The 27,644-nt window shown below is 41.1% G+C and overlaps 1 protein-coding gene and 1 long non-coding RNA gene across 2 annotated transcripts in view; both read right to left on the bottom strand.

The window, feature by feature from the left end:
• Nucleotides 1-1,356: 1,356 nt before the first annotated feature.
• ano10a (anoctamin 10a) overlaps nucleotides 1,357-27,644 on the bottom strand; it is a 38,767-nt gene continuing 12,479 nt past the window's right edge. The window contains exons 13-15 of the mRNA XM_085178446.1: nucleotides 16,824-16,940; nucleotides 10,913-10,929; nucleotides 1,357-5,631 (exon numbers count right to left, since the gene is read on the bottom strand). Coding sequence (XP_085034572.1) covers nucleotides 5,562-5,631; nucleotides 10,913-10,929; nucleotides 16,824-16,940 — 204 coding nt within the window. The 3' untranslated portion in view covers nucleotides 1,357-5,561. The remainder of the gene's footprint in view (nucleotides 5,632-10,912; nucleotides 10,930-16,823; nucleotides 16,941-27,644) is intronic.
• LOC146507656 (uncharacterized) lies at nucleotides 18,520-26,027 on the bottom strand. Its single transcript, XR_014876994.1, has 2 exons — nucleotides 19,623-26,027; nucleotides 18,520-19,534 (listed from the first exon to the last, which is right to left on the bottom strand). It is a non-coding gene; the product is annotated as an uncharacterized LOC146507656 (long non-coding RNA).

Genomic DNA, 27,644 nt, shown 5'->3' with positions numbered 1-27,644 from the left:
TCAAGGCTACAGTGACAGTTTGGTTTACATTACCACTTTCATGGGACCAGCTCATTGATCAGTCTCATATAAGTACTTCAAGTAAAACATTTAAAAAGGTTTACTGAATGTAGTAGAAATTTTCAGCTGTTTTTCATTTGAATGGGGGGAAAAAGCGCCTCATTTTTCATGGGGTCTAAAATGAGCACAGCATACACCTGTGGGTGTGGGAGGGGCTACTGGAAATAATTCATCAATGATGGCAGATTTCCAGATTTAATTGATTTTCAATAACAACTCCAATTTGTGCTAACTGTGCTGCTAACAGCTGATTCTTAAAAGTAATTTAATTCAAGGGTGGACCGATTGGATTCACATTCACAAGACTGAGACACCGAAAAGAAAAAGCTAAACTAAACTTCTCCATGTCAGCAACAGATCTGATAATCTCAGCAGACCCCCTGATGTGAATTTAAGAGGACATCAGAGCAACATGAAGTGGTTACAGCAGGCTCAAAGTGTTTAACACAGTTGTCAATACTAATTATTTTAAAGAGCTGAAATATATATTTTTTTCTTATGAAAATTAAATTATTTTGGCCTTTTTAAAGAGTAACTTCTTTCTCCTTTGACCTTGTAAAATACTTCATTTCTTCTTGAAATGGCAATTTTTGACTTCATGGGGGTTTTTTCACTTGTAATATTTTGATCCTTTTCCTTGTAAAATTAAAACTTTAGTCTCATAACTTTTTCCGATTCCCATCAAATCAAAGCTTCTTTCTCAAAGTATCAGTGGTCCAAACACTCCAGGTGTAAAAATCGAAATAACAAGCACTTGTAGTTGCAGCTATAGCGGGCAGCTGGCAGAGGAGAGGGACGGGGACGCCTGCTTATTGATACAACTCAAACTCACACTTCTCCCTCCATTACCTCGAACCTTCGCTCCCCTCTGAACGTTAGCTGCCAGTGACATCGCTGATGATAAATAGAAAAACATAAAGTGGATTCCATTCGTTTGAGTCCGTTCAGCGTGTCTGACCTCCTCTGTCCATGGAGGCGAGAGGCGATGGTGACTTTTCACTCCACTCTGGGCTCTGTATTGCACTCAGACAATCTGTTTTCTGTTCTTTTTTAAGAACCATGTATCCTCTGCTGAATTGAGCTCGGTGCAAACTGTTGGTCATAACCCTTTAAATCTGTACCAGTGTCTCTTTACAGAGGCGGCACGCTTTCAGCTTTTAAATAACACACACACAGAAGCTGGTGTGTGTGTGAGGGCAGCATTGCATTGATACTGTAGCAAGATGAACAAACAGGTTTGGAAGAGTTCCTGCTGACCACACGTTTAAAAATGAGGTGTTCTTATTTTTTTATTCACATGATTTTGTGTTGTTTATTGACGGAACATATTGTGTTCGCCTGCCATTAACCCAGCTGCTGCTGCAAGAGACATGCAGCTGCTTAACCCTGAAGAATGATCAGAATTTCTGCAGCAACTCCTCCTAAAACATGCTCCGACGTTCATCTCAGTAACACACACTTCTCGTGCCTTTCTTTTAAACAGAATCTATCAGTGCAGGCTTGAAAAAAGTAGCTCCTCTGACTATGTTGAACCTCGTTTAGCAAGAACAACCTCCACGTTTCCTAACGCTGTTTCTGATGGTGCCTTCACACCAAAAGCAAAGAAAAATTTCATGCTGGACACTTCTAGAACTGGCTGTGTTTTCATCACATGCCGTGAGGCTTCATATTTCTGTGATGTCATCATTAAACAGCAGTCTTCGTGTCTCGCTAAAACACCTCAGGCTAAAATCAGATTTTTTGTTATTATTTTGCCATATCAACCTCATTGTGGACTGCTGCACTGATATTCTCTTCTAAATGTGTAGAAGAGAAAAATACCAAAATTTATTTCATACTTTAGTAGTGGAATAAAAGTACTTAGTTACATCAGAGCCCTTGTAGATTTAAGTCTTGGCACCTCTTTAATAATCCATTTAATTTGAAGTCCCCATCTGAATTTGCTTTTCCCCAGATATAAAAACCAGTCACCAGGCAAGACAAATAAACACCGCTTTAAAACTTTGGTGACTTCGCCCAGTTACCCTGCAGTTATCTTTGCACTGTGCATGCAGCATGCATCTGTGTCCAATATGTTTTTCCTATGTAGCTCTAGGCAGATGACTGGCCCTCAGTCTGGCTCAGCTGGAGGTTTCTTCCTGTTAAAAAGGAAATTTTCCTTCCCACCATCGTTTCTTGTTTGCTCATAGGGAATTAACAGATTGCTGGAGTTTTCTCTCTAATATTGTCGGGTTTTAACAGTATAAAGCAATTTGAGGTGACTGTTAAGATTTATTCATCATGCCCTCTGTAGTGGACAAAAGTTAAACTGAAAGATACTTTCCCCCCCCTCGGATATAGATGAAACAGAACTTTGTAAATTGTTGATTGGCTCTATGGGCTTAGGAGCAGAATTCATAACGCTCACATTTCTGTTTCTATATTCTCTGAATGCCGTCACTTTTCCTGGATGTCATATCTGGTTACGTTGTAACTGAATGAGAAATTATCCAAAAAAAGAGAGACTGATGAGAAGAGAGAGGGGAAAAAAACAAACACCTTCATTGCATTATTGTCATACGTTTCTTCTTCAGGGCATCCAGCAGCCAAAACCATGTTGCTCCCTCCACCGTGCTTCAGTTGGGATGATTTGTTGAATGTCCAAGATGTTTTACACTTTTTTTGTTTTTCGTAAACAGCATCTATCTGTTAAAAGATCTCTTAATTGCTGACATTGGACACTTTAAACAAAGGTTTTAGTCGTTTTAGATGTGTTTGTGTTCGTTTTGTAGACAGTTTGTCTTAAATGATACATGTCAGTCAGCAGCTGTGATTGAAGAAAGGGGAAAAACCCCATCGTCAGTTTGTGCCTTTTAATAGGAGCTGCATCTCTACAAACCATACACAGCTCCATACAGAAACACCTGAAATTACGAGTTTGTGTGTTACTTCAGTCACACCGCGTTTGTCTGCAATTGTGACGGAGATGAAAGTCAGAGCACGTTTTGAGGAGTGGGTGCAGAAGTCGTGCTGTTTCTTACGGGTTAATCACTGATGTCCTGCAGCCGTGGTCCTGCCCGCGCTCACGGCCCCCTCCCCCCCCAAAGTTAAGTGTACATGAGGGTGCAGCGTATGTATATACAGTGAAAAAGAAAGTTTATTTTTTAAAACTTGTACATTTTTTTGAGCAATCTGATGTTTGAAAATGTTTTATTTTTTATGATGGGTGGGCGGGTGTGACGCTCTGAGAAGCGCGTGCTGTGGGTAAACCGGCAGGAAGCGCGCACGAGACAGAGCCTCGCACCTTCCGGCTTTCGGAGCTGGCTGTAAAGACAAACAAACGAAAGTAAGAGAGAGGAAAGGGAAAATGGGGGGTTTCTTTAAGGGCATTGGCAATAAGCTATACCGTGTGTTGCAGCTATCTGTACAGAAACACTTCATTAGTTTCTTTCTTTTAGATTCCAAACTCGTGCAGCCTCACACAGCAGCTGCTTCAGACTCGGAAAAAAACGAAAAACAAGGAATGTTCTAAACATGTTTTCTCTTTGGTTGTCGTCTGAGATTCGTTTTTAAAAACCAAATGTAAATAGAGTTGTAAATACGGTGCTCTTTCTCTTTATCTAGAACAGCCGAGTGAACCTTTTGGTGCATAGCTGTACAGTAATCTAGCCTTATGATAATTACTGTAGTAATACCGTATGGGTGTCTCAGCTAAAAATAAAGCTGCGTGAGGAAAAACGATCCGATTCTGTTCATACTGTCGAGTCTGTTTGACTGTTGTCTTACTCAGCTGTATCCAGGTGAATGACGTGCATGTGTTTCAATGTTTGACATTCAATGACACTGAGGAGAGGATCAGGCAGAAATGTAACCGGACCAAAAAGCAACAGAAGAAGAAGAAAATGGTTGAGTTGGAACTGACAAATTTTCAGTGTATTATTCTGTAGTTGATACCTGTTGTCAGATGTTACATATAGCTATGGTAATATCAAAAAATAAAATGTGGAAAACTGTCTGTTACACTCAAGTCTCCGGGTCTTTCTTTTTAAATCATCTGTCATGACCAGTTTGGCGTGTGGGGGAAAAATGTGGACAAGAATGTTAATATTAGAAATGATTCGCTGATTTGAAAATCGATATAACCAATAGTTTCTTGGTTGGAGTTCCTCACAGAGTCCAGATTAGCTGTCCCTCAGCTTTTTAATCCGTGTGGGTCAGCATATGTGTCAGTGAAGGTGTTGAAAAGCAGCGAGCTGTGATTAACGGGCTGCGTGACACCGAGGAGGTTTACTCTCTACGTTTGGCAACCTCAGCTCTCCGCCTCACTGCTCAAGTAACCAAGAAGTTTCCAGAGCAGATGGTGCGGTACAACTTTATTGAGAGTTGATCATTTTAAGAGCTCTCCATTTCCTGTCCTCACAAACGACATCAACCAGGAATAAAGAGCAGTTGGACTGAGACGGGACATTTCCAATAAGTACAAACACAGAGCAGATACAGCTGGTTTCTTTGGTTGTGACTTTATTCGAGCATGGGATTATTCAAATCTGGTGTTACATGTTTTTTGCCATGTAAATAGAGCATATAAAAGCAAATATTTGGGACTGCATTGCATTCCAAGGCACCTGGGAGTTTCATAAGAGTGCATTGAAAACATATCCTGCTCTAAGACGGCTCAATGACATCTCTTGGGTATGGAAGCAAAGGAAGGCCAAGACATGGATCATATTGTGAGATTTAACATTTACTGAAGAACCGGTCATGTTGATAAATGCGCATCCTAAACTTTACTTTTAAAGACTTCTGTGTGAGTTGATGTGTGAAGGTAATTTAGAGTTTTGTCATGTTACAGACCAAACTAATTACATCAGGATCAAATCCACATCATTGAGTGTGAACCTTTACATCCTTTTGGCCTTTTTTGCCTCCATACTTGCTGTGCTGAGGATAAAAAGCAGATTAGATTGTTGAGGCGAGATACAATCAGGTCAGGTGATTATTAGTTATTACATCCTGAAGGCTTAGAACTCATTTATTCTAACTGCAGTTCACAAAGTTTAACACTTGAACACTGATTGAACCAAACCCAAAGTTACTTCAGCAGCAGAAGAACAGAACATAACAGAAATTACTTAATCAAAAGATTTGGATATAAAATCGTTATTTTCTACAGTATATCATGTACAGCATCCCTCTGTGATTTGAACATCTGTCCCATTTATCTCATCTCCTGTACACACACCACTGCAACACAAAACATTATAGTACATCCACTTTAAAGAGCAACGTATAACATTTGGTACACAGCAACGAACCTGAATCAACCGTCATGTATGCTTCGCAAAACTGTACAACTAGTCATGATGCAGTGAAGATATTGCAGATTAACAGTACAAACCAGTGTGAGGGAATGGGGGGAAACAACAGCCACGCAACTCCAAAGGTAACACTTTTGTTCTTGTGAATACATACGCACGTAGAGCGAGCTTCAGAACGGTAATGTAAACCACAGTGTGTCATCATCAGTATCTGCAGGCACACCTATCCTCCTCACTGGACAGTCTTACTGAGCTGCGAGGCTTCCAGCATTTTCTGAAACACAAAAGACAAACAGCAACATTCATTCAGTTTACTGCAGAAAACCTCTGTGTGCACGTGTGGTTAGTAATATAACAGGGCAGCTCATGTTAGCTATGCATATTAGTGGAATGAAAGCAGAGCTAGTCCTTCACACTAAATTCTGGTAGGAAGGAGCTTTGGACATTAGCAGGCTGCTGCAGTCGTTTACACTTAGCGTTGCAGTGAAACTACTAGCTCCTCTGCTCACCTTTAAAGTAAAGTTACCACGGATTATTTATTGAAGTTTTATTAAATACGAATAAAACTGTGTTACTAAGACCTTAAACTCATAGAAAAAGTGTCTATAGAGGTCGAGTCACAAAGCTGTTTTCCTGTAGCCTCCTATGGGACTGGAAGTCTTTCTGCAACCACAGCTATCGCCATCTGGTGGCCTTCAGTTAAAATGCAGGTTTAAGGCACTAATGCATTGGCGTCATTTGTTACTGTTGAGGTGAAGAACAAATATTTCAACCTCTACGTCACATTAATATGATGTTGATTGGAGCTGTGTTTGTAGTTGCTTGTAGTGCCCAAAGCAGTCGAGCCCTTTAAGTAGCTCAGAAATAATCAGACTAAAGCCTGGGTGCCTCTGGTTTGTAACAGCTTGAAAACAAAGATGATGGTAGGAAGAGTTGAGATGTTTGAACTGATAAAGGAAGGTAGCCATGACAAATGCTTCTTGCAGTCTTCCAGTCTTGCACACAATGTTCCCCTGCAGGGTTCATGTAAACTCCACTTTACTGGATGGTGATACCTGTTTTATAAGTCTCCCACAGTCTGTTTCTTAAAATGACATTATGTTGTGAGCAGTGAGAGGACCTGGATTTTTTTTATTCACATTTTATTACATGTTTGGCTGCGGGGTCTGGTCATTCTCCTGCAGATGAGAGAGCGAGGGCTGGCTCTCGGGATCAGACAGAAGCAAAACAACAACTCTCTACTGCTCTGCTAACTACATGTTTCTCTGAGAGGACCGAAGGACAGTGTAGCTCATCTTCGTCGATGCAAGCTTTAGTTACACTGTAAGCAAAAACCTGATCCTCTGTCACAGATCTGATTTTGTCACAGCTGTCCAAACCCCACAGGTCTGCCTGCTGGAACTTTTTCCACAAGGTCACACAGGAGCGCAGAGATGAGGACATATACAGACTAAATGGAGGTGTAGTCTGATAGTGCGGACAGTTTTTGGCTCAAGCTGGCCTTAACAGTTCCAGGTCACACTTTAAGAAATTACTGCGCAGGACTTTGAAGATGTCCCTCTTCCTTTAATGCTGATCTTGGCAGACTCATGTTTTAATCAACTTATTTCTCCGAGCTTCTGGCAAGAGGTTAATTAATGTATTCTAATGCAAACAAAATCTAAAGCCTGGTTTTACATCATACAAGTTAAATGTAATTCTTGCAGACTGGACAAGGTAAAGCAAATACGTTTTCAACTGTTTAATTATTATAATTCAGTTTTATTTTTCCCTGAACATAAGGGATGCTTGCATCATTCAGGACAGAAACAGGCCACTGTTGTTAGTCAGATAAAGGTGCATTGATTTCTCTGGGTAGTGGATGAGTTGCTGCGTAGAGGGCACTGTCATCGGCAGATTGACAGGCAGATTGGTTCAGCATGTCTACAGATATCTTAGCCCAAAGGTGAATCTGTTGATCTACATTCCTACCCTTCACCTACAGCAATGAGCTGGAGCTAATGCCTGGAAAAGTGAAACAGAAGTACTTCTACAGATAGAAGTGGCTGAGAAAGGGTGTCTGAGCTCATCCTCAGCAATGGGGCAAGAAGCTGAGTCATTCAATAAGAGCTCAGAATAGAGCTGCTACTCCTTCACATTAAAAAGGAGCCAATTACGGTGGTTCAGACATTTGACCAGCATGCCTCCTGGATGCCTTACATGTGATCTGAGAAGACCCTGGGGCAGACCCAGGACGTGCTAAAGGTCTGGGTGGGTGGATGGACTGTGAAATGTTCACACTGACAAGCAGGATGAATGATCAAAGCGAGAAAATGTCCATATATGTATGAACACGTGGTCTCGAGTCAGCAAAGTAGTTCTTACAAAGTTCTACATAAACTGACAGACAAAGACAGTGATGCCGTGTCTACACTGAGGGCTAAAAACACTATTAGCACATTAAAGCAACGCTTTAAAGGCTGACAGCTACACCGACACAAATGTGTTTTGCCTTTTCAGACAATCTGCTTTTATGAAAAACACTTGGATATTCTTTTAAAAACAAAAAAATGAAACTATAAGTTGATTCATTTATTTTGAAAAATAGTTTTTCACACATTTTATATTCCTAAAACCACAGATTAACAATTCAAATGATAGTTTGTATCAAGATCCTGCCTTGATACAAACACAGCTCATTACGATGAAAATCTTAGATAAAGCATCGTCTCTTGCTCACAGTGCTGTCTACAGACCCTCGTCTCTGAACCCAGAGCCACTGCTAGCCCTGCTAATAAACCGAACATGTCATTATTCATCAGCGAGGACAGAAAGCAGGACTTTAAAAACCCACAGCACAAACTCACACACAAACACACACAGAGTTGTGTCTCCATGTGTTTAGAGGGCGTTACATTATTTCACAGCGACTTATTTAAACCTTTACCATAATTAGTGCCCAGCCTTACTCTAACCTTACACTGACACTAAACTCGCACTAGTTACATTACTGTGGAGTTTAACTGAAGCTACAACATGAGTAAAATAAACGCTAAAACAAGCTAGTCCACCTTCCACACCAGAGTCAACTCTCACAACACACGTGACCACCAAAGACACTTTTGTTTGGGACCAAAGAACTCTGGGGACACCTCTAGATCAAACATCATACAGATGTAACACAGTGTTAGGTACAAAAAAACCCCAACAACCCGCAAATACTCCCAAAACATGCACATATGCATTTGTGAATGAAGGTTGAAGTCTTTACACACACACACACTTATTAGCGTCGTGAGGGACGCTGTGTTCTCCTCTGTGAAAATGAATTGTGTGTGCAAGTGACAAAGGCTGCACTGCTAAGCTGCAATGTCTTGTCAAGGTCTGAGGTGTTGTTACAAAGTGTGTAGTATGAAGAGTGCACAGCTCTCGGTTGTGGACCGATTCTGCTGAGTGTTCATCCCTGACTGCTGACTCTGACTTAAAGGAGCTCAGGACCTTATTTAAAGCCCAGTCGCCCCCACCCCGCAAAACTTCAATCACACTAGGAGGCTCAAATCTGGGAACCCATCACTTTGTAATTAAGTAATTAAGTTTTTCAGGCAATGAGCAATTGTTCCTGGCTTCAGTGTCCCTAGCAGATACTCAGATCAAGACATCCTGTTCTATCAATCGTTCACCATTTAGGTCAGCGGTCCTCGGATAACAGCCGAGGACACCTTATACAAACAAGGCTTCTGCTGCTTTGACCACCATCGTACTGTTGCACTTGTATCAACCAGGATAATCAACACTTTAAACGGGCAGCTTGAACACTTGTGCAGAGCTACAGAAAAACACTCTACACGCAGCCCTGGAAAGTCTGACATGTATCCACTGGGATGGCATCAGTGTGACATGTATCTACCAGTTCTCTTCCTAATGACAGCAGGGTTAAACTATGGCAGGATCTTGTGCCGGCCCTTCAGTCTGCTGTGACTGATGTGTTCAGATGGTGGTGCAGAGCAAGGTGACATGTAGCTGAAGAAGTGCAGCCAAGAAAGCTGCTAATCCGTCTGATCAAGTATCTCCTGTGGGAATCTGAGATCCTTGCACGAGTTCTCCAAACGAGTCCATGCTGCATACACACTATGATACCCTCTATGTCTGAATGCATTTCACCCCACCACATTATTATTCTATAGAGTAGCATGAGGGAGAGAGCTTCATGTTCCGTTTTAGTCTAATCAAACACTTCTTTCCGATTTTCAAATTTAATGAACTTAAACCATAAATCCTAGAACTCTCTTATTGATCTGGTTCTTGAGTGAATTAGTCCAGCTGTCCCACTGGAAAAAACGTTTCACTAAGTGAGTTTAAAAAGCTCTGTGGCTCTCAGCCAGCTGTACCACACTAAAGGCACACTGACTCACAAACATTGAGCGTGCCATAACCACTGGTGTATCACATCTACACATGAGGGGTCCTTCGGCAGTAGCACATGAGTTATAGCAACAGTGTCACTTCCTACTCGTCATATATTGATGTCTTGTCGTGAAATAGCAACAACCTGGGTGTAAAAACAGCCAAACAAAGCAAAACCAAGTAAAAAAAAACAAGCAAACATAGGATGTACACGTTCTCCTGACTTCTAAACAGAGACTCTGTGGATCTGTAAAACTCTCAGCATAAATATTCTTATGATTTTGCACCATAGAGTATATACAACTGTTGAAATTACACATCTGCCTGATTTTCTAAATGATTCCTAGAATGTTGTTGAACTTCTTCATAATTATTACAGAAAAAAGAAGGATGTTTGTTCCATATGGTTATTACAGAATGATTTTACTTTTATGGTTCACTTGAGATGAAACTTCGGTTTACGCAGCTCATAATCTAAATTGGAGTTCTGCTACAGGAACATCAGAGGATAGATGTTACATGTGCATCAGATTTGTGTGCAACACAGTCTCGTAAAGAGCCACTTCAGCTTTAGAGCTTCAGGTCAGAACTTCTGCTTCAGACTGAGAACAGGAATCAATGTCTGCTTGTTTTGTAATATGCAATTTCTCAGGTAGCTTCTTCTACCCAAGATGCCTACACGATTGGCCTCCAACCTCCGACACAGCATGTCTGCCTACTTGAGTTACTACATTAATGTAGCAGCTTGCCTTAAGTAGCAGAAAACCGTCTTCATTTAGCTCTCATTCTGTCTGAATGGCTGTCTTTCTGAGGACAGTCAGGCTGATAGAAAGAAGGTAGGAGAAGCCTAGAATATACATTTCATATTTGAGGAGTCATTCATTCGCTCAGATGCCACGACGGGAATCTTCTTTCATGCTGACAGGTGAATCACCAGCATCTGTTTTCCACCTTGATTATGAGCATTAAGTGGTTCTGTTATTAAACTGTTAACTGTAGTATCACAGCATCACACATCTCCGCTTGTTACATCACAAACTCACACCAAAAACATCTGTATTAGAACACACGGTGAGTAGCCAACTTTATAAGTAATTAAATATCAACCAAGTGCTCGGCAGTGAAAACACAAAAGAGTCTCCACAATCACACACAGCCTGTGAGCTACTCACCCTCCGTGGAGCTGTCTCTGCAGAAGCAAGAGACCACAAATTAAAGCCAACATAACTGGTTAATAGGAGAGTGTGTACATGAAACAGACCAATTAAAGAGGAATATTCAGTCAGGAAGCAAACATTAGCATGATGTGGTTATATATCCAATATATCTGTGGTAACAACTGATGAAATCTAATCTATTTACATAGTGAGTATGAATAATGTGCGGTTCTTTTTAAAGTTCTTCTGGTAAGACTGGCAAATGGTATGTAATAAGTCAGACCATAAAACAGCAATATATAGAGGAGCAGCAACATACTGAAGGGCAGCAAAGACCATATGAAAGAAATGATGATCCAACAGCTCATCAGAGAAGCACTCAGCTCTGTCAGGCCACATCAAGCAAATAGCTGCGGCACACAGAAAGCCACTGCTTTACTGTGGAGCCGTATCAATACTATTAGCATAGGGCACACCATTTATCTTCAGCAAAGTGGTCTGAGACAGACATTGAGAGCTCTCCTTAATGCTAAATGGGAAGCTCTGGAGCTGTACGTTGTTATGGATATACACAAGCTCTCTGCTCTTGTATACATCCGACACTTCACAACAGCTACTACATACAAGCACATCATAATGCATGTTGAGTAAATAACTATATGAGAAATGTCATGCAAGTGGGGTTTCTATGCTTATCCACAGAGCTGTGTTCCTGAGATGACCATATTAGGAATACACACTCAAACTGGTAGAAATAAATAGTGATTAGAGGATTTTGACATTACATACACATACACTGACCGTGTTATTAAAAACCACACTACCACACTTAATTACGTATACCTTGCTAGTACCAGCTCGGACGCCCTTCAGAACAGTCTTAATTTTTAGTGGTAGCTTGAAGCATTCACCACATAATTTGGTCTATATTGACATGACACTATTATGCAGTTGCTGCCGATTTGTCGGCTGAACATTCAACCACAATTTAAAGGTATTCTACTGAATTGGGATCTGGTGACTGTGGCGGCCATCTGCGTGCAGTCAACTGTTTGAGATGATGTGAGCGATGTGATATGACAAGTTATCCTGGTACAAGAAACCAGCAAAAGATTAGTACACTGTGGTCACATAAAGGGATGAACATGGTCAGCAATAATACTCAGGTAGGTTGTGGCATTTAAGCAATGCTCTATTGGTAGTAAGGGGCCCAAAGTGTGCCAACAAAATATCACTTACCAAAAATGCATTATCACCCAGAGAAATGTTGCTCACTGGATATTCTCTTTTTTGGACCATTCTCTACAAACCCTACGGATGGTTATGTGGGAAATCCCAGTAGATCAGTAGTTTCTGAAATACTCAGACCACCCAGTCTTGTACCAATAACCATGCTGTATTTAAAGTCACATTCAGTACTTGGTATGAACTTCAGCAGGTCATCTTGACCATGCCTGCATGCCTAAATGTACTGAGTTGTTCCTGTTGGATGTTTGTGCGTTGGTGGTTAGCAAGACTGGAGTGACCATTAGCCTCCTCCGGTATGACTCCTTGGATAACTTCCAAGCTGTATACCAGGAGTGAGCAAGTCATTGACTTACTGATTCACTTCACCACAATCCTCATTCGGACTGGACTGAAGGAGTGGATCTACCAGAAAGCTGAATAGCAGACATACAGGACAGCTACAAGTACCTAAGTATCCCACAGGTCAACAGGAACCATGATAAAGATGCCCGAAGGTCGAAGATTGAAGCCACTGATGTCAAGACATGAAAACTCCTCACAAGCACCAAATCCAGAGAGGCAGGAATCTAGCACCAGCCAACACATAGTAGCAGGATGTAAGATGCAAGCTGGGAACTGTGGACCAAGCAATGTACAGCAACATCTGTGAAATGCATTAGAAGTCCTCAATTCTCGATGAGAGACACGACCAAAGGTGGTTGAGAAGAACAGGGTTAATGTCCAGTGGGACAGACAAGCAGTTTCTAGCCAACCAATCAGACATAATGGTGGTTGACAAGGTACATAAGACTGCAGTTGTGTTTAGATGTGGCAAACTCAGTGGACAGCAACATGAGGAAGAAGAAACATGAGGAAATAGGCCGTGGAATAGTAATGGGACTAAAGGAACAAATGAACCAAATGTGGAAGGTAAAGTCCAAAGTGGGTTGAGTGGCAATAAGAGATTACTAGGGGTGCAACGATACACAAAATTCACGGTTCGGTTCGATACTTTGGTGTCACGGTTCGATATCTTTTCGATACAAAAAAAATGTTCATGCCTTTTTAATTTGTCATTTATTAAAATTATAAATATATATTTTAACTCAAAAATACAGTTTTTAAATTTAATGTTGCTGAAACAACAAAGTAATAAAAAAAAATCTATCTGATCGAGAAATCACTCATCTTTGGAAAAGAGAGTTTATTACAGAGAAATGGCTCTTTCCAAAATAAAAGCTATACTATACACTTCTTCTGGGCTATATTCTCAGCAGCATATTAAACATATCAGGTCCCCATAAGGAGAATCATGTGCTAACGGCTGTCTAAATGACTCGGGTAAAGTTTGTAGCATGCATGCTTGTTGTTTTTGTCTGTTTCCACTTGTCTTTGCACTAGGATGATGTCGGAGTAAATGTCCAGGCATATTCGTTGTGTTCCCACTAGGGGTGGGGGAAAAAATTGATACTGTGTAGTATCGTGATATTTTGTTTGCTAATAATGTATCGATACAGGGACAGCAGAAATCGATATTTTGTTACAAAAAGGTTTTTGTGCTCTGACTTCAGAGCATGTTGATCCTTTTTCTGAGCAAGAATCCTGACGTTCCTTCACTGTCCAAATGTGTTTAACTTTTTTTTTGGCAGCAATAAACATGACAGTTTACTTAATTAAAATAAAACATGTCTTAAATTAAAATAAGTTTAAAGCTTTTTTATTTAATGTAAAATTATATTTTGTTTTAATTTACTTTCAAATTCTTCAGTTGCTGAAGGGGCTGCATAGTTTTCATAAACTGCATAGTTCAGAATAGCTATAATTGTACCAGATGGTTGATTCAGTTAAGTTGGACTAGACTGTAATACAAACCGTTCAGTTTGTCAACAATAAAACTGAAATGAGAGAAAGACTGAGTGTGAGACTTTGATATTAGATAAAATGAATATTGATAAAGTTTACCTTTATGTACAGAATCTGAATATCGCAAAATATTTTTAAAAATTGCAATAATATCGTATCGTGCGTTAAGTATTGTGATAATATCGTATCGTGGGATGTATGGTGATTCCCACCTCTAGTTCCCACTAGTGCTGTCAGCGTTAATCTGAAATGACGTTAACGCCACAACACGACAAATCTCCGTTAACGAGCTAGCGCGGATCGCCCCGTGCGTGGGGCTGGACGGCGTCAACACGTTAACGAGCTAACTGCGCTAACACAGTAGTTCCCACCAATGTAATTGAGCATTGCTGGCACATCCAACATACTGTTTTACTTTTGTCCATGACGCGCTTACCTTCAGGGTCATACGTCACATGAAAACCAAAATAGTTCCAAACGCCAGATCTGAATTAGGGTGGGGGAGGTTCAATTTGCCATGTTGCAACGAGAGCTTAACTTCTGTCTCGCTAGCTTGCCCTGCGCTCAGTGAATCTGCGTTCAACTACTCCGCCTAGGCTGCACTGTCGAGCGCAGATCCACTGAGCGCTCAACACAGACAGCATCGTCAGAAGGAAAGTTGATAAAATAAATTTAAAAATTTGTATTGTTCGATACACATGCGTACCGAACCGAAAGCACTGTATCGAACGGTTCAATATCGATACGAGTATCGTTGCACCCCTAGAGATTACATAAGAGGTCTCTGTCTAGAATGCAGAGTGCAGTCCTGGGAATAGCTAAGATACTGTGCAGAACCCTCAAACTTCCAGGCCTTATTAGGGATACTTTGATATTTGGATTGGATATAAATCTGACACTGATCCAAAAGGCTGGATCGAATATCAGTGACAATAAGTCGATGCACAGTGCAAAGAAAGAAATCCTGCTCTGTGTTATTCTGGGTTTACTTATTCACACAACAACAGCAGCTAGCAGGAGATCAAATGTAGGATGAAGGAAGCTAAGCACAGAATTTGAGCAGTCTGACCATCTTCAAGTGATGTAAAAAATGTTTGCAAACCTCCAGACAGAAGTTGTTGGTATAGTAGTAAATGCATTGTGTGTGAAATATCTTCAAAGTGAGCCTGCAGGACTGAAAAGATCTGATAAAGATGTTTCCTCACTTGCTTGTTTACTTTCACTCTCCTTCTACCCACAGCAAAGGTAGTTTATCAGATCAGAACTCGGAAAAAGGTTGGATCGGTCCATTAGGGATGGACTGAGCCAGCTGACAACAACAACAACTTTACTTTATGTATTGGTAAAATCAAGTTCAGATCACTTCTTGTTCTCAGATGGGAAACTGTTCTTTGTGTTTCTTGCTGACACCATTTACTACAAACAGAGTCCTCTGGTGATGAGGACTCCTCCCACTAAGCAAAGTGAAAAGAAAATGCCGTGTGGCTCATAGTACCCCTCAGCCTCATAGTAGATAAACCTATGGTGTCAATTTCAAAATCCTACATTGTTTCATTCCCAAGTTATCACATTCACAAGACTTTCAGAAAACACGACCTCTGACTTTGGCCTTGAGGTCGAGGCAAACTCATCCAAAATTTCTAGTTGCTATACCAACGGTATCAAATTGAAAATCCTATATCATTTCGTTGTGAAGTTATCATGTTCATAAACTTTGGTGTTCATGTTGCCTGCCTGCCCGGTAGGGTTATGACCAGAGGTGAACAGTAACGCATTACCGTAATCCGATTACTTTTTTCAAGTAACGAGTAGAGTAAGGGATTACCATTTCAAAAAAGGTAATTAGATTACCGTTACTTTCCCGTGAGCACGCTGCGTTACTGCGTTACTAAAACCGTGATTTTTTTGCGAGAGTGTCTCATGACAGTGACGTAAGCGAGTGCGACGTTCGTGGCAACAGCTGTGTGCAGATCAACAATGGATCATATATCGAGTGCGGCAGAGAGTATGAGCGTGCAGCGTTTAAAGTGTGGAAGTACTGATCTTACTTTGAGTTTGAGTTTACACTAAAACATTAGTGTCTGCTGTTCACAGCATGGGAAGAAAACTTATTTTTACAGCCAAAAAAAACTTCCGCGCAAGCACCGAGTGCGCTGCCACGGGAATGTGAAATTCACAGAGAAACTGCCGGATCCTTCCACTGACATGATGGCTGCGACACACCTGCACCAGGGCAAACCTCCGCCTGCCCCACTCCTGCTAAACAGGTGAAAATAGAGCAACAGGACCACTGAGTCTTTGATTTTATTTATTTTCTGCTGTGTTTTACGTGCAAGAGTGAGTGTAAACACAATAAAGTATTTTATTTTATTTTTTTATGCTGGAATGTGCAGAATGTTTGTTTAAATGTTAAACAAATTTCTTCCAGTCAGAGAATGTTGCATATAATTAAATTTTTGCTTGATGCATAAAGTTAAAAGATTAAAACGAATAAAACAAGTTTTAAAAAGAGACTTTTCTATTTGATTACATTTTATATGATGGATTATTCAGAAAAAGTAGAACTGGGCTGAAAGATCTATCGCTTTATTACCTATTCAGGTTGTAAATCATGTTTTTAAAAAGTAATTAAGTAACTAATTACTTTCTATAAATAAGTAATCAGTAAAGTTAAAGGATTACTTTTGGGGGGAAGCTTTTTTCAAGTAACTTGACCAACACTGGTTATGACATTGCCCCATCAGCCTTTTATTGTTGTCAACCAATGTCAGAGGACAGGTAGCAACTTGCTGAGTGGTAACAAAGTAAAGAAAGTAAGAGCAGAGTCAGACTTTACCTTCTTCTTGAGGGCCTCCAATGATTCAAACTCCAGACGGGCCAGTTTGTCCTGGATGTGTTTGGGAACATCTTGGATGAGGAAGGTCAGAATGAACTTGAAGCCCAGCAGTACATGCTGAAATCACAGACAGACAATCACATCATAGGGATTAAGAAGTTCAGGGTCAGCGTTTTATTTACATCCTTTTAGTTCCGAACAGAGGAAGGAGAGCATGGTTTGAAAGATACATCAACATAACCTGATTACCGTTTTTAAAGATTGGTGTCCTTCACGGGACACACTTTTGTAAAATGACAGAGGACAGAAGAGGAGAAGGGGAGTGACTGAACGTCAGAGTGAGACAGACAGCCCCGCTACGTGTCCTTGAAGCTGAATGAGAATGAAAAAACCCCAGCACAGGCAGCTTTGACTCTGCCTTCTAACAATGACTCTGAAAGGAAACAGTAACCGTCGACACGTTCCCGTTTGGAACAGATCTGACAGCTAGAACGCCAAAATTCTGCAAGGAAGATATTTCGTGGAAAGTTAACAAGACAAAAATGCAATTTTGAGTACAAAAATTGTGTCTGTGTCTATATGACATGATTTTAGAGTAACTTTTGATGAATATTCATAATATGAAACTTTCGTGCTACCCAAACCTTTTGAGCAGAAAAATTAAAAACATATTTCATGTGCATTGCATATTAGGATACATACAGACCCAAGTAACCCAGAAGGTTGCTTAATCTGTTATGAAGAACACTTTGTGCTTGTAAAAGTCTTAACTGGGTCCACAGATCTCAGTTTCTCTCTGTCAGACCTCGAGTAATCAAATACAGCAAACTGCACACTTCTGAATCAGCAGAATATGCGTTTTCCCATAAAGATGATGACACACACACACACACACACACACACACGCGCCAGTCCATCTGGAGCACGGCCAGCCGCCATCAGCTTCTTTGATTCAGCACCCTTTTCCTCATCACAGTAATTGACTTATGCTACAGTAGATGGAACAAATGGCGTGAGAGCAAGAGCAGATATCAAGGTGCACTGCTCCACAGGAATGGCTTTCAGGGTTATCAAACCAAGTGATTTGAGTAAGATGAATGACAATGGAATTACATATATTCCCACGCTAACACTAGCTTTCACTGAGGATGGTAAAATAATTTATCTTGCCTAGTTGGACATAATATGACCCCAGATTATGCTCTGATTGATGCCACTTGGAACACTGTGAGCTTGAAGTTGCATAAACTAAGACATTTTGCCATTCCAGTCAGCACAGCAGCTCCAATAATTAACAGCCAGAACATGCTCAGAAATCCCTGACCTCAGTGGTTTGTTACATTGATTGAAAGTGCAGAATAAACAGTCCAGCTCTTAGCGAATTGCTAATGCTATTCGAGGCTAATTTATATTTGTGTGTGTTCAACAGCCCAAGGTTAGACTAAAGACAGAGGACACTCGGTGAAGGTTGGAAGAAGGTAACTTGTGAAACATTTGAGCCTGACAATAAATTCTGCTTTGTCTGACACAATGGATGTGACTGAACTTCAAATGCTCAGTATGAAAACTATTTGTATCATCATTGCTACGCTGATTACATTACACCAGCAAAGGCTGATGTTCTCCTTCATCAAGTAAATAAATGTAGGGCGAACAGAAATGTTACTACAGCTGAGAAATGTTCTAAAATTTTAAAAAAAAATCTATAAAGACAAACTCTGGGTATTACAGGTTTGCCATTTCCTATTTGAAGAACAAGTATTTGATATACAGCTTCATACTGTGTAGCCCTACGTAAAGAGGAACACCTGGACACTCCTCCAAACAAAGACCAACTAATTAGACCTGTTATTATCTCGCATCAAATCAAGATATGAGCAGAGTGATATGAGCTGTCTGGGTTTACTATAAAGTTTGCTTTGTTTGAGGCGCTCAGGCAAAAATACACAGAGAACATGGAGTGCATACTTACAGGTCACTTTGTTAGTTACACCTTGGTTGTTAAATCACGGGTACTTTTGCCAACGTGAAGCAGTCTAGCTATTCTCCTCTGACTCTGACAAGAACAAATCATTTTCAGCTGGAGAACTGCTGCTGATTGGATATTTTCTCTTTTTCTGACCATTCTCTGTAAACCACAGAGATGGCTGTGAGAGCTGCCGCTCAGATCAACAGTTTCTGAAACACTCAGAGTGGCCCATCTGACTCCCACAACCATGCTTAGTTTGACCACTTTGACCAGTGGAAAGTCTACATGTCTGCATACCTTTCTGTCGTATGATTAGCTGATTAGATATTTGTGTTAACAAGAATTTGAAGAGGTGTATCTAACAAAGGTGTTGGTGAATGTCACTGACTCTGGTATTTTCTTTGACGTGCTATTCAGTGACACAACTTGAACTTACTAAGAGAATAAAAGAAATGGATTCCAAGAATACCACGCCAAGTCAAAAAAATCTTGTGGTTTTTCTATAGCCTCCTGGTGTATTCTTTGTATTAAATGAAAAGATAACAGGTGGATTTTACTGTTGGTTTGCTATCCTACTTATTCTGGAAGGGTGTACAGTTTTAATTAAAGCAGACCTAATAGCCATTTCTTGACTAATAACTCACAGCAGGCCTGGGCGAGAGGCTGTCCTGTAAAGCAGCGGTCTCCAACCTTTTTTGCGCCACGGACCGGTTTATGCCCGACAATATTTTCATGGACCGGCCTTTAAGGTGTCACGGATAAATACAACAAAATAAAACTAGTACCGGTACCGAAAAAAGAAGATTTATTCATAACACATGTGAAAAGACCCAGGGACACCGAGTTAACGATAAAAACGATAACAAAATAACGCTGAAAACCGATAAAAACCCTGAAAACCATACATTTCACACCTGAGCCTCAACTCTCGCGGCCCGGTACCAAACCTTAAAGGAAGAGGAGCAAAATAGCTGAGTGGCCACCTAACAAAAGAAAAGTAAGAATTGTTTTGAACTATGAATCATGCAAAGCCACTTCCCTCTTTGACTACTTTGGAATTCATTCTTTTGTTGCGTTTATGTAATGAGGAAAAAAAAAAGAAATTGTGAATTCTTGGCCATATTGCCCAGATTTATTGCTAATGTTACCTCAGCCACCGCGCTAATGCTCAAATCATTTAGTACATTTTGCTGTTAGCATGGAACTGACTGCATTTCAATCCACCGTCAATCTTACTGATGAGACACAAACAGAAAAACTGCCTTTCCATACGTGATCTGAGCAGAACGCTTCTAACAGCTAGCTGCCGTACTGTGTTTTCACTACATGTTGCCTTAAAGTCTTCTGAACAATTCATCCTACATGCTTCAAAGCAGTGAAGCAAAAGCTGTGAATATTTATCTGCATGTTATGTTGTGATTTTTAATACATTTCAGCATTTTATTTCACTTTGTCATTATTGTGTATTGTGTGTAGAATGTTGAGAAAAATGAATGAGAACATGTGGAACAAACAAACAAAAAATTGTGTCGCAATTTTTTTGTCTGCAGGAGAAACCCTGCTTTTGCTTCTTGATATACACAACAAGAATAATAAATGTATTTAAATATTTTTTTTTAATCAACTTTATTCAGTCAGGAAACAGGAATGCACCAGCATGTAGTTTGAATACAAAAGTTTGGTTTTTATGCTGTGAGCTCATCACTCACCAAAAATATTGTATATCAAATTAGGGAAAAAAAAGAAGGAACACACACATGTAAAGGAAGCACTCAAAACGTGCGGCTATCCTAAATGGGCGTTCTTAAAGTCAGCAAAGAGGCACAGAAAAGAAGATCAGACACCAGCGAGGGAGGATAAGAAGGACAGGCGCAGCAACATTGTCATCCCCTATGTAGCCGGTGTATCAGAAAAACTCAGGAGGGTTTTCTCCAAGCATGACATCCCGGTGCATTTCAGACCCAGCAACACGCTCAGACAAAAACTGGTTCACCCGAAAGACAAAACGCCAAAACACAGACTTAACAATGTGGTGTATGCCGTACAGTGCAGCGAGGAATGCCCAGACCTCTACATTGGAGAGACCAAACAGCCACTTCACAAGCGCATGGCACAACATAGAAGAGCGACCTCCACAGGACAAGACTCAGCAGTCCATCTGCATCTTAAGGATAAAGGACACTCTTTGAGGATGCCAATGTTCACATTTTGGACAGAGAGGACAGATGGTTTGAAAGAGGAGTGAAAGAAGCCATCTATGTCCACTGTGAGCGACCATCTTTGAACAGAGGCGGTGGTTTACGACACCAACTGTCTGCCATCTATAATCCAGTTTTGAGATCCCTTCCCAGACGCCTTAACGCCCACTCACATCCTGGGCCATCTGACCTCAGGAATTCGCATGATAAGGTGGGGCCAGGTTTCACAATGAACTCACCCAAAACTCTGGCTGATTGGGACCCACACCCAGTTTCACACCTTGGCTCAGGCGATTAGAGGATCATCAGGGGTCCTTTTGTCCCTCTGTGGGGGGACACTCCCACTAGGGTTATATCTGGGACTCTCCACCATTTGACCTTAGAACTGAAGAAGCTTCTCGGATGAGAGGTGAAACGTCTTCAAGTAACTTAAAGAAGTCCAGACGCTTTTCTTTGCAAGCTCCTTTAACATCAAATTAGGGAGTGATGATAAGTAGACATGCGAATGCTGGGGACAGCCAACAGCGACGCAGGGAAGCAGCGGCACCGACGTGAGAGGGAGAGATCGCAGCTTTTGGGAGAGTGTGTTTGCTGTATGATGTGAGGACAGCGAGGCATGTCAGTCTTTACGATGCAGTGCGACTTGATTCGTGAGGTCTGACTCAGCGTAAAGTAAAGCTGCATACACCGATTTTATTGACCAGGTGGCAGCACAATGAGCTGTTAACACAACATGAGGTCGACATTAGACGATTAAGTTATGTCATGATCAACATATTTGCATGCAGTAGCTTGCACATCTAGCAGATACACTCATTAGTATTCATTATGAGTCATCAGTTTCTTGTCAGCCAATAACTTTAAGGCCAAATCCACGTCTCCTCTTAGCTGTGATGTGGTCTCCAGTGACTACTGAGGGAATTACACGATGAGAGTCGTGATTAACTTGAGTCATCCTGATGATGGGTCAAATATCTATGCATACTAATAAAGGTGCCACTCAGGGACAAACACACCAGTGGAATTATAAAAATACTGGTTCTAGATAATGATTATGGAAGCAGGAGGCATCCGTCTCTAATTGCTCAAAGAAATTCTATTAGCTAACCGTGATAACGTAACGTCCAAGGAAATAATAACACGACGTTGCATTCACTGCCATCACAAACAAAACAAAACAATGCATTGCAATACAAAACTGACACCTGTAGAGTGGGGTCATTTAATTACATAATATAGGTTTAGAAGATTAAGTTGCTTTGCACATCAGTTCAAAGCTCCTCCAGTGTAAACAAAGCTCAAATACAGAGTGGGAGGCTAGACTAGTTTATGGGTGGATCCTGGCCTGCTGCTGCTCTGTGGTTGCCAGCAGATTAGATCATCTTATTGTCTTTAAAAACAGTGTAATGAGATTACTGTGTGGTGGGCTGCTGAAAAAGACAATTTGACAAACACACATAAAAAACTGTCCCATGCAGGCACCGTAATCACCACACAGAGCTATGTTAATGTCAGGTCTTTGGCTTCTTTTAGATTACAAAGTTAATAATAACTGTACTGACTCGTAATCAGCTTTGTGAGCAGTTAGCATGGTCTGTATTATAATAACGTACTTTACTTTGAACTGGTAGACTTTGGCAGCACAGAAAAGCATTTTTATATTACCATGACACTGCTGTTCCACTCTGCTCTATAGGCTATAATGTAACTGTTCGTTCAGTCTCGTCGCTCAACTCGGTCCCAGAGCATCAAACAGCCTTTAAGACAGATATTTGCCTCTAAAAATAACGATCAAACCAAATTTTAAAGGAGAGCGATTGCTGGACTTCATAAAAGTTTGTGTATTTAGAGTGAATATAAGTCTTACAAATTAAATTAAATGCATAATAACCCCTACGGATGCTTTTATAAACAATTATGGCCAGCAGGTTACATACACTCATTATGGGCATGTGCAATCATCATGTAGTACAATCAGCTCCAGGAAGCCCAAAATTACTGTGACATTCATGCCCATGATGAGTGGGCATGAGTGGATGTAAACCTCTGATAACACATACTGACTACTATTGCTTCTTCCAGCTTTAACTAATGTATTGTTGTTTGCACTATAGACTGTCTCAAGCTGTAAACATCACTTAGGGCCTTAGGACATTTATCTGTGTCCTACGCACTAATATTCTCAATTCAAATACTGCATTTATGGTTCAAGTCAGTCTTAGAAGTCGTGTAAATACACAATACAAGCTACACACAAACCATGATAACTAATTAGTAGTTTTCCATCATGCCGATATATTTTGTGTTAAAAGTTTTATCAAATTGAAAACACCTGTGAGCAGCACACCAGCTCAAATAACCAATAACTGTGAACCCTTTCCTGTTCCATGCCATTAGGCTGTGATCTTGTCTCCCGTCCTTTCAGGTCTCTTATAAGCAGACACACTGCAGAGTCCCTGCTCTGTTTCTTCAGCGAAATGAGTCGATTATAACAGACAGACCCGTGACTCTGAAAGAAAGTCTCTGTCTCTTTCAGCGGCAGGCTGGCCAGTTGCCTAGTTACTGCTCACTGATGTGTGTAAACCCTATACAGCAATTACCCAGGTATCATAGCACTGCTGCTGGAAAGCGGCGCGGCGAAGCCCTCGCGCCTGCTCCCAACCCACCCCCATAACAGATAAGAGGAGCTGAGGGTTTTGATTTGAACCCTCAGCTCTCTGAATCAGCCTTCTCTTATTAAAGAGATGACGGCCGACTTAAGAAGAGCAATGAGAAATGCTTCGAAGGAAAAAAAACCCCATCTGTGATCTGTCTGCACTAAGTGGGTTAGAGGCTCTGCTCCGCCTGGAGTTAGCTGTATTTAACAATGTATGCACTCACAGACCTGTTAGCAGCTTTAATTAGAAAGTGTTTCTCTAAAAGCAATATACTGGCTGCTGAATCAATAAACCACATGTATGTGTATTCATGTGCAGCTCTTCTTTCACACACTTAACATTACACAAGCTGGCTCTCACTGTTCTTGTTGTGCCATCTCTTTAATAGCCTGTTTGCTCAATTCTAGGAAATGTGGTGGTAGCAGGCAAGACCGTGCTTGGATCTCTCTCTCTCTCTCTCACACACACACACACACACACACACACACACACATGCACGCACACACACACAGGTTTCCTTTCCTCAGTCAATCGCTGTCCTTGTCTCTCTCATCAGCCCTGGCAGTTCTGCTCTCAGTCCCTTCCTTCCTGTTTCTCCTCCTTTTGCTTCCACATTCACTCATTTTATCTCTACTTTGATCCAAGCCTTCCATCACAGGTCTGCAGTGTGCACTAAAGAGAAAAGCAAGGAAATGCACGACACACCTGACTGATGCAGTGTGTCGCGGCAGGATGGATTGCTCATATACAACCACTGCAAAGCGAGAGTGAAAGCCGAACACCAAGCTTTGAACTAACCTGGTTTCCCTCTGTGTTTGCAAAAGCAGCATCACACCTCCTCTCATGATTCAGGTGAGTGAGGCAGAGTGCAAATCAAGCAGAGAACATGACCCCCAGGCCCAAAGCGCAGTTGTCTGCTATAAAAAGTCATGTTCATTTCTACTCAGCCCAAAAGACAGTTTGAAGGAGGTTAGGATGGATTAGAGGCAGCATGCTGTGAGTGTGACTTACTCGAGTCCCTGGAGTCTTTAATCAGAAAAAGTCTAGAGTAAGGGCTCATGTAATGCACGCACGCACACACCAAACAAAGGTCATATTCACTCTGCTTCACTGAGTGAATGGGTTAAATGCAGAGAGGAATTTCCCCACGGGGATCAATAAAGTATACATTATTATTATTATTATTATTATTATTATTATTATTATTATTATTATTATTGTTGTTGTTGTTATTAAAAGTGATGAAAAAAGCTGCCACTGTGTTACAAATTGAAGCTGGAGGGAAAATCAGAGAAGTTGATAGTAATAAGTAATAACAAACAAATTGCGGAAAAACACACCTGGTTGATTAAAAGCTTAAAATATCTTCAGTCCTATTAAAGGACATCCATCTGTTCATTCGATTATCATTACATTCTTTAACTCAACTGGATCAGCACTACATGGTTCATGTCTTAACCTCAGTGTATAGACTGAATAGATGGATGTAACATTCAGCTCTTAAAAGTCAAAGAAGCCAGTGTGGAGGTGTCTTAAACCTGCATTCTACTAAACCTGCGTGACTCCTCTGTTGGCAAACAGAAGATCAGCTGTTTGGAAGTTTATGGTAAAACGATCCTTGCTGGCCTGATGAGTTCATGGCTTCTGTTGCTAGTTTCAAGTCACACCGCATGCAACGTGATATTCATTTAGTAGATTATGGCCCCCATTACAGTCAGAAATGGAGGATTAATCATGGTATGCTCACTGGCTAATGACTTGTGAAAGACAAGTGTTTAACTAAAGACAGCGATGGTGAAAATCTTTCTTCCCAACAAGAAAATAGCGTGTCTTATACAAGCAAATATAAAAACAGACATCAATTAAAATGATACTAAAGTGAAAACAATTTCTGTCCTTACAGCTCAGACCAGCATTTCGGACCAAAACAGATCTCATATTGCCCGATTACATCTATCCTGAAATTTACTGCCCCCCTCTGGCTGCACTTGGTAATTGTCTTTGGAAGCTAGTTTGACTATCAGCTGTTAAATCTCTATCATTTTTTCTGGGAGCGTTTATGTCATGCTGACATCTTGAATCGTATCTGTTATTAATCTCTGTCTCTCTTCCACAGCATGTCTTTTATCCTGTCTTCCTTCTCTCACCCCAACCGGTCGCAGCAGATGGCCGCCCCTCCCTGAGCCTGGTTCTGCCGGAGGTTTCTTCCTGTTAAAAGGGAGTTTTTCCTTCCCACTGTCGCCAAAGTGCTTGCTCATAGGGGGTCATATGATTGTTGGGCTTTTCTCTGTATCTATGAAGCGCCTTGAGGCGACATTTGTTGTGATTTGGCGCTATATAAATAAAATTGAATTGAATTGAATTGAATTGAATTGACAAAGGCTGGAACTGAGAGGAGGGTAGCAGGAGTCGATGTAGGACAGTCAATCCACTTGCTATTGATTTCAATTAAATTGTCTGCAATTCAGCCAGAGGCACAGCAGGTGGCGCTTGAGAGATCTGAATACTTGAAAGGTGGGATTTCCCACGAAACCCTTCTCTAGCATTCTTTCTATGCTCCTCTTTTACCCTCATCCCTGAACTGTGGAAAGGGCAAATGGCATGTTCAGCCTCCCTGAGCATGGCTCTGATGGGGGCTTCTTCCTGTTAAAAGGGAGTTTTTCCTCCCCTCTGTTGACAAGTGCTAGTTTGCAGGGGATTAGGCAATTTTCATATTTCCTCATGACGTCTGTCACTGTAGGTGATACAGCACCCCAGACCAGTACAGACCATTGACCCATTTACTTTACCTTCAATGAGCATGAAAGTTGACCTCTTTGACAAACTTCACAATATTCAGCTTTTTAAGATGCTCAATCTTTTTTTGGCCGTTTGTGTATGTGTACTGCCACACTGTTGTCACAGATGATGAGGAACTGGAATGCAGTTGGTTCACCCACTCTTCTTACCCATCTGTAAAAGTCTCTGCATGCCATTGATGGTGCATGAGCAGTTACCTGCAAAACGACCTATTCTCATCCGTAACATCTGCACTTGGAAATTCATCCAAACACAGAGCTGTTACACCCCGTCAGTAAGTAAAGTTAACAACAAAACAAAATCAGTGAGCTGTGTCATCAGATCATGTATAATGTAGCACGTTGTCATCAGACCCATGGTTCTCAAAGCAGAATCTGTTAACACCACAGCTCCCTCACAAAGGGCTCCAGGGGGGTTTGATGATTCAATTCACTTGATTCTATTTGGATTTCCTATTTATCACCATCACTGTGGAAGAGACACATACCATCCAATTTCTCTCACTTTCAATTTCAACAGCAGACCGTAGCAGATGCATCAACTCTGACCAATCATCTTTTCCAAATGGTGACTCTTTGGACAAAAGACACATCTAGGAGGCAGATTCTGCAGCCCATGAGACAAAGCAAGGCTAATACGATTCAATCCATCTCACACTAATAGAGAACTCCCAGCAAAAAGAAAGGTTTAAACAAACCCAGGCTTATCCTGGCAGCTGCTGCAGAAGAAATATCACCCACAAAGAACAACTTCTCTGTGAACTGCAGAGTTTTCAGCTGTGTGTGCCGACCACACGTTCAATCAAACATGCAGACGATCGATATGACCCAGTTTCTGCCTTGGCATCAGCAGAGAGATGTTGTACAGTGAGCTACAGTACTTTAAAGAGCATTTACAGTCTCAGGCAGCAACCAGACAGTTAAAACAATCGTCCCTGAGGAGGTCGTTAAAGCAGCACAAACGTACAACTGTTTCCTTTACGAATGTCCTTAAAAAAAAAAAATCTCCATACTGCAGCACCTCCCATTCACTACATCCTCACCTGTTTGTGCTGTTATTTTGAGCCTCCCCCTCCGGAGGCAGGAGGTGTGTTAGGCTGCACTGTTTGCACATAGAAAAGGGGAGCGGGCTGACGTTATGTTAATAGAGGTAAAATCAGGAGAAGAGGAATCTGCAGCGTGAATGCTCAAATTAACAC

Source organism: Neolamprologus multifasciatus, chromosome 11 (assembly GCF_963576455.1).
Source record: "Neolamprologus multifasciatus chromosome 11, fNeoMul1.2, whole genome shotgun sequence".
NCBI lineage: Eukaryota > Metazoa > Chordata > Actinopteri > Cichliformes > Cichlidae > Neolamprologus > Neolamprologus multifasciatus.
This window is presented reverse-complemented; position numbering and strand designations above follow the sequence as displayed.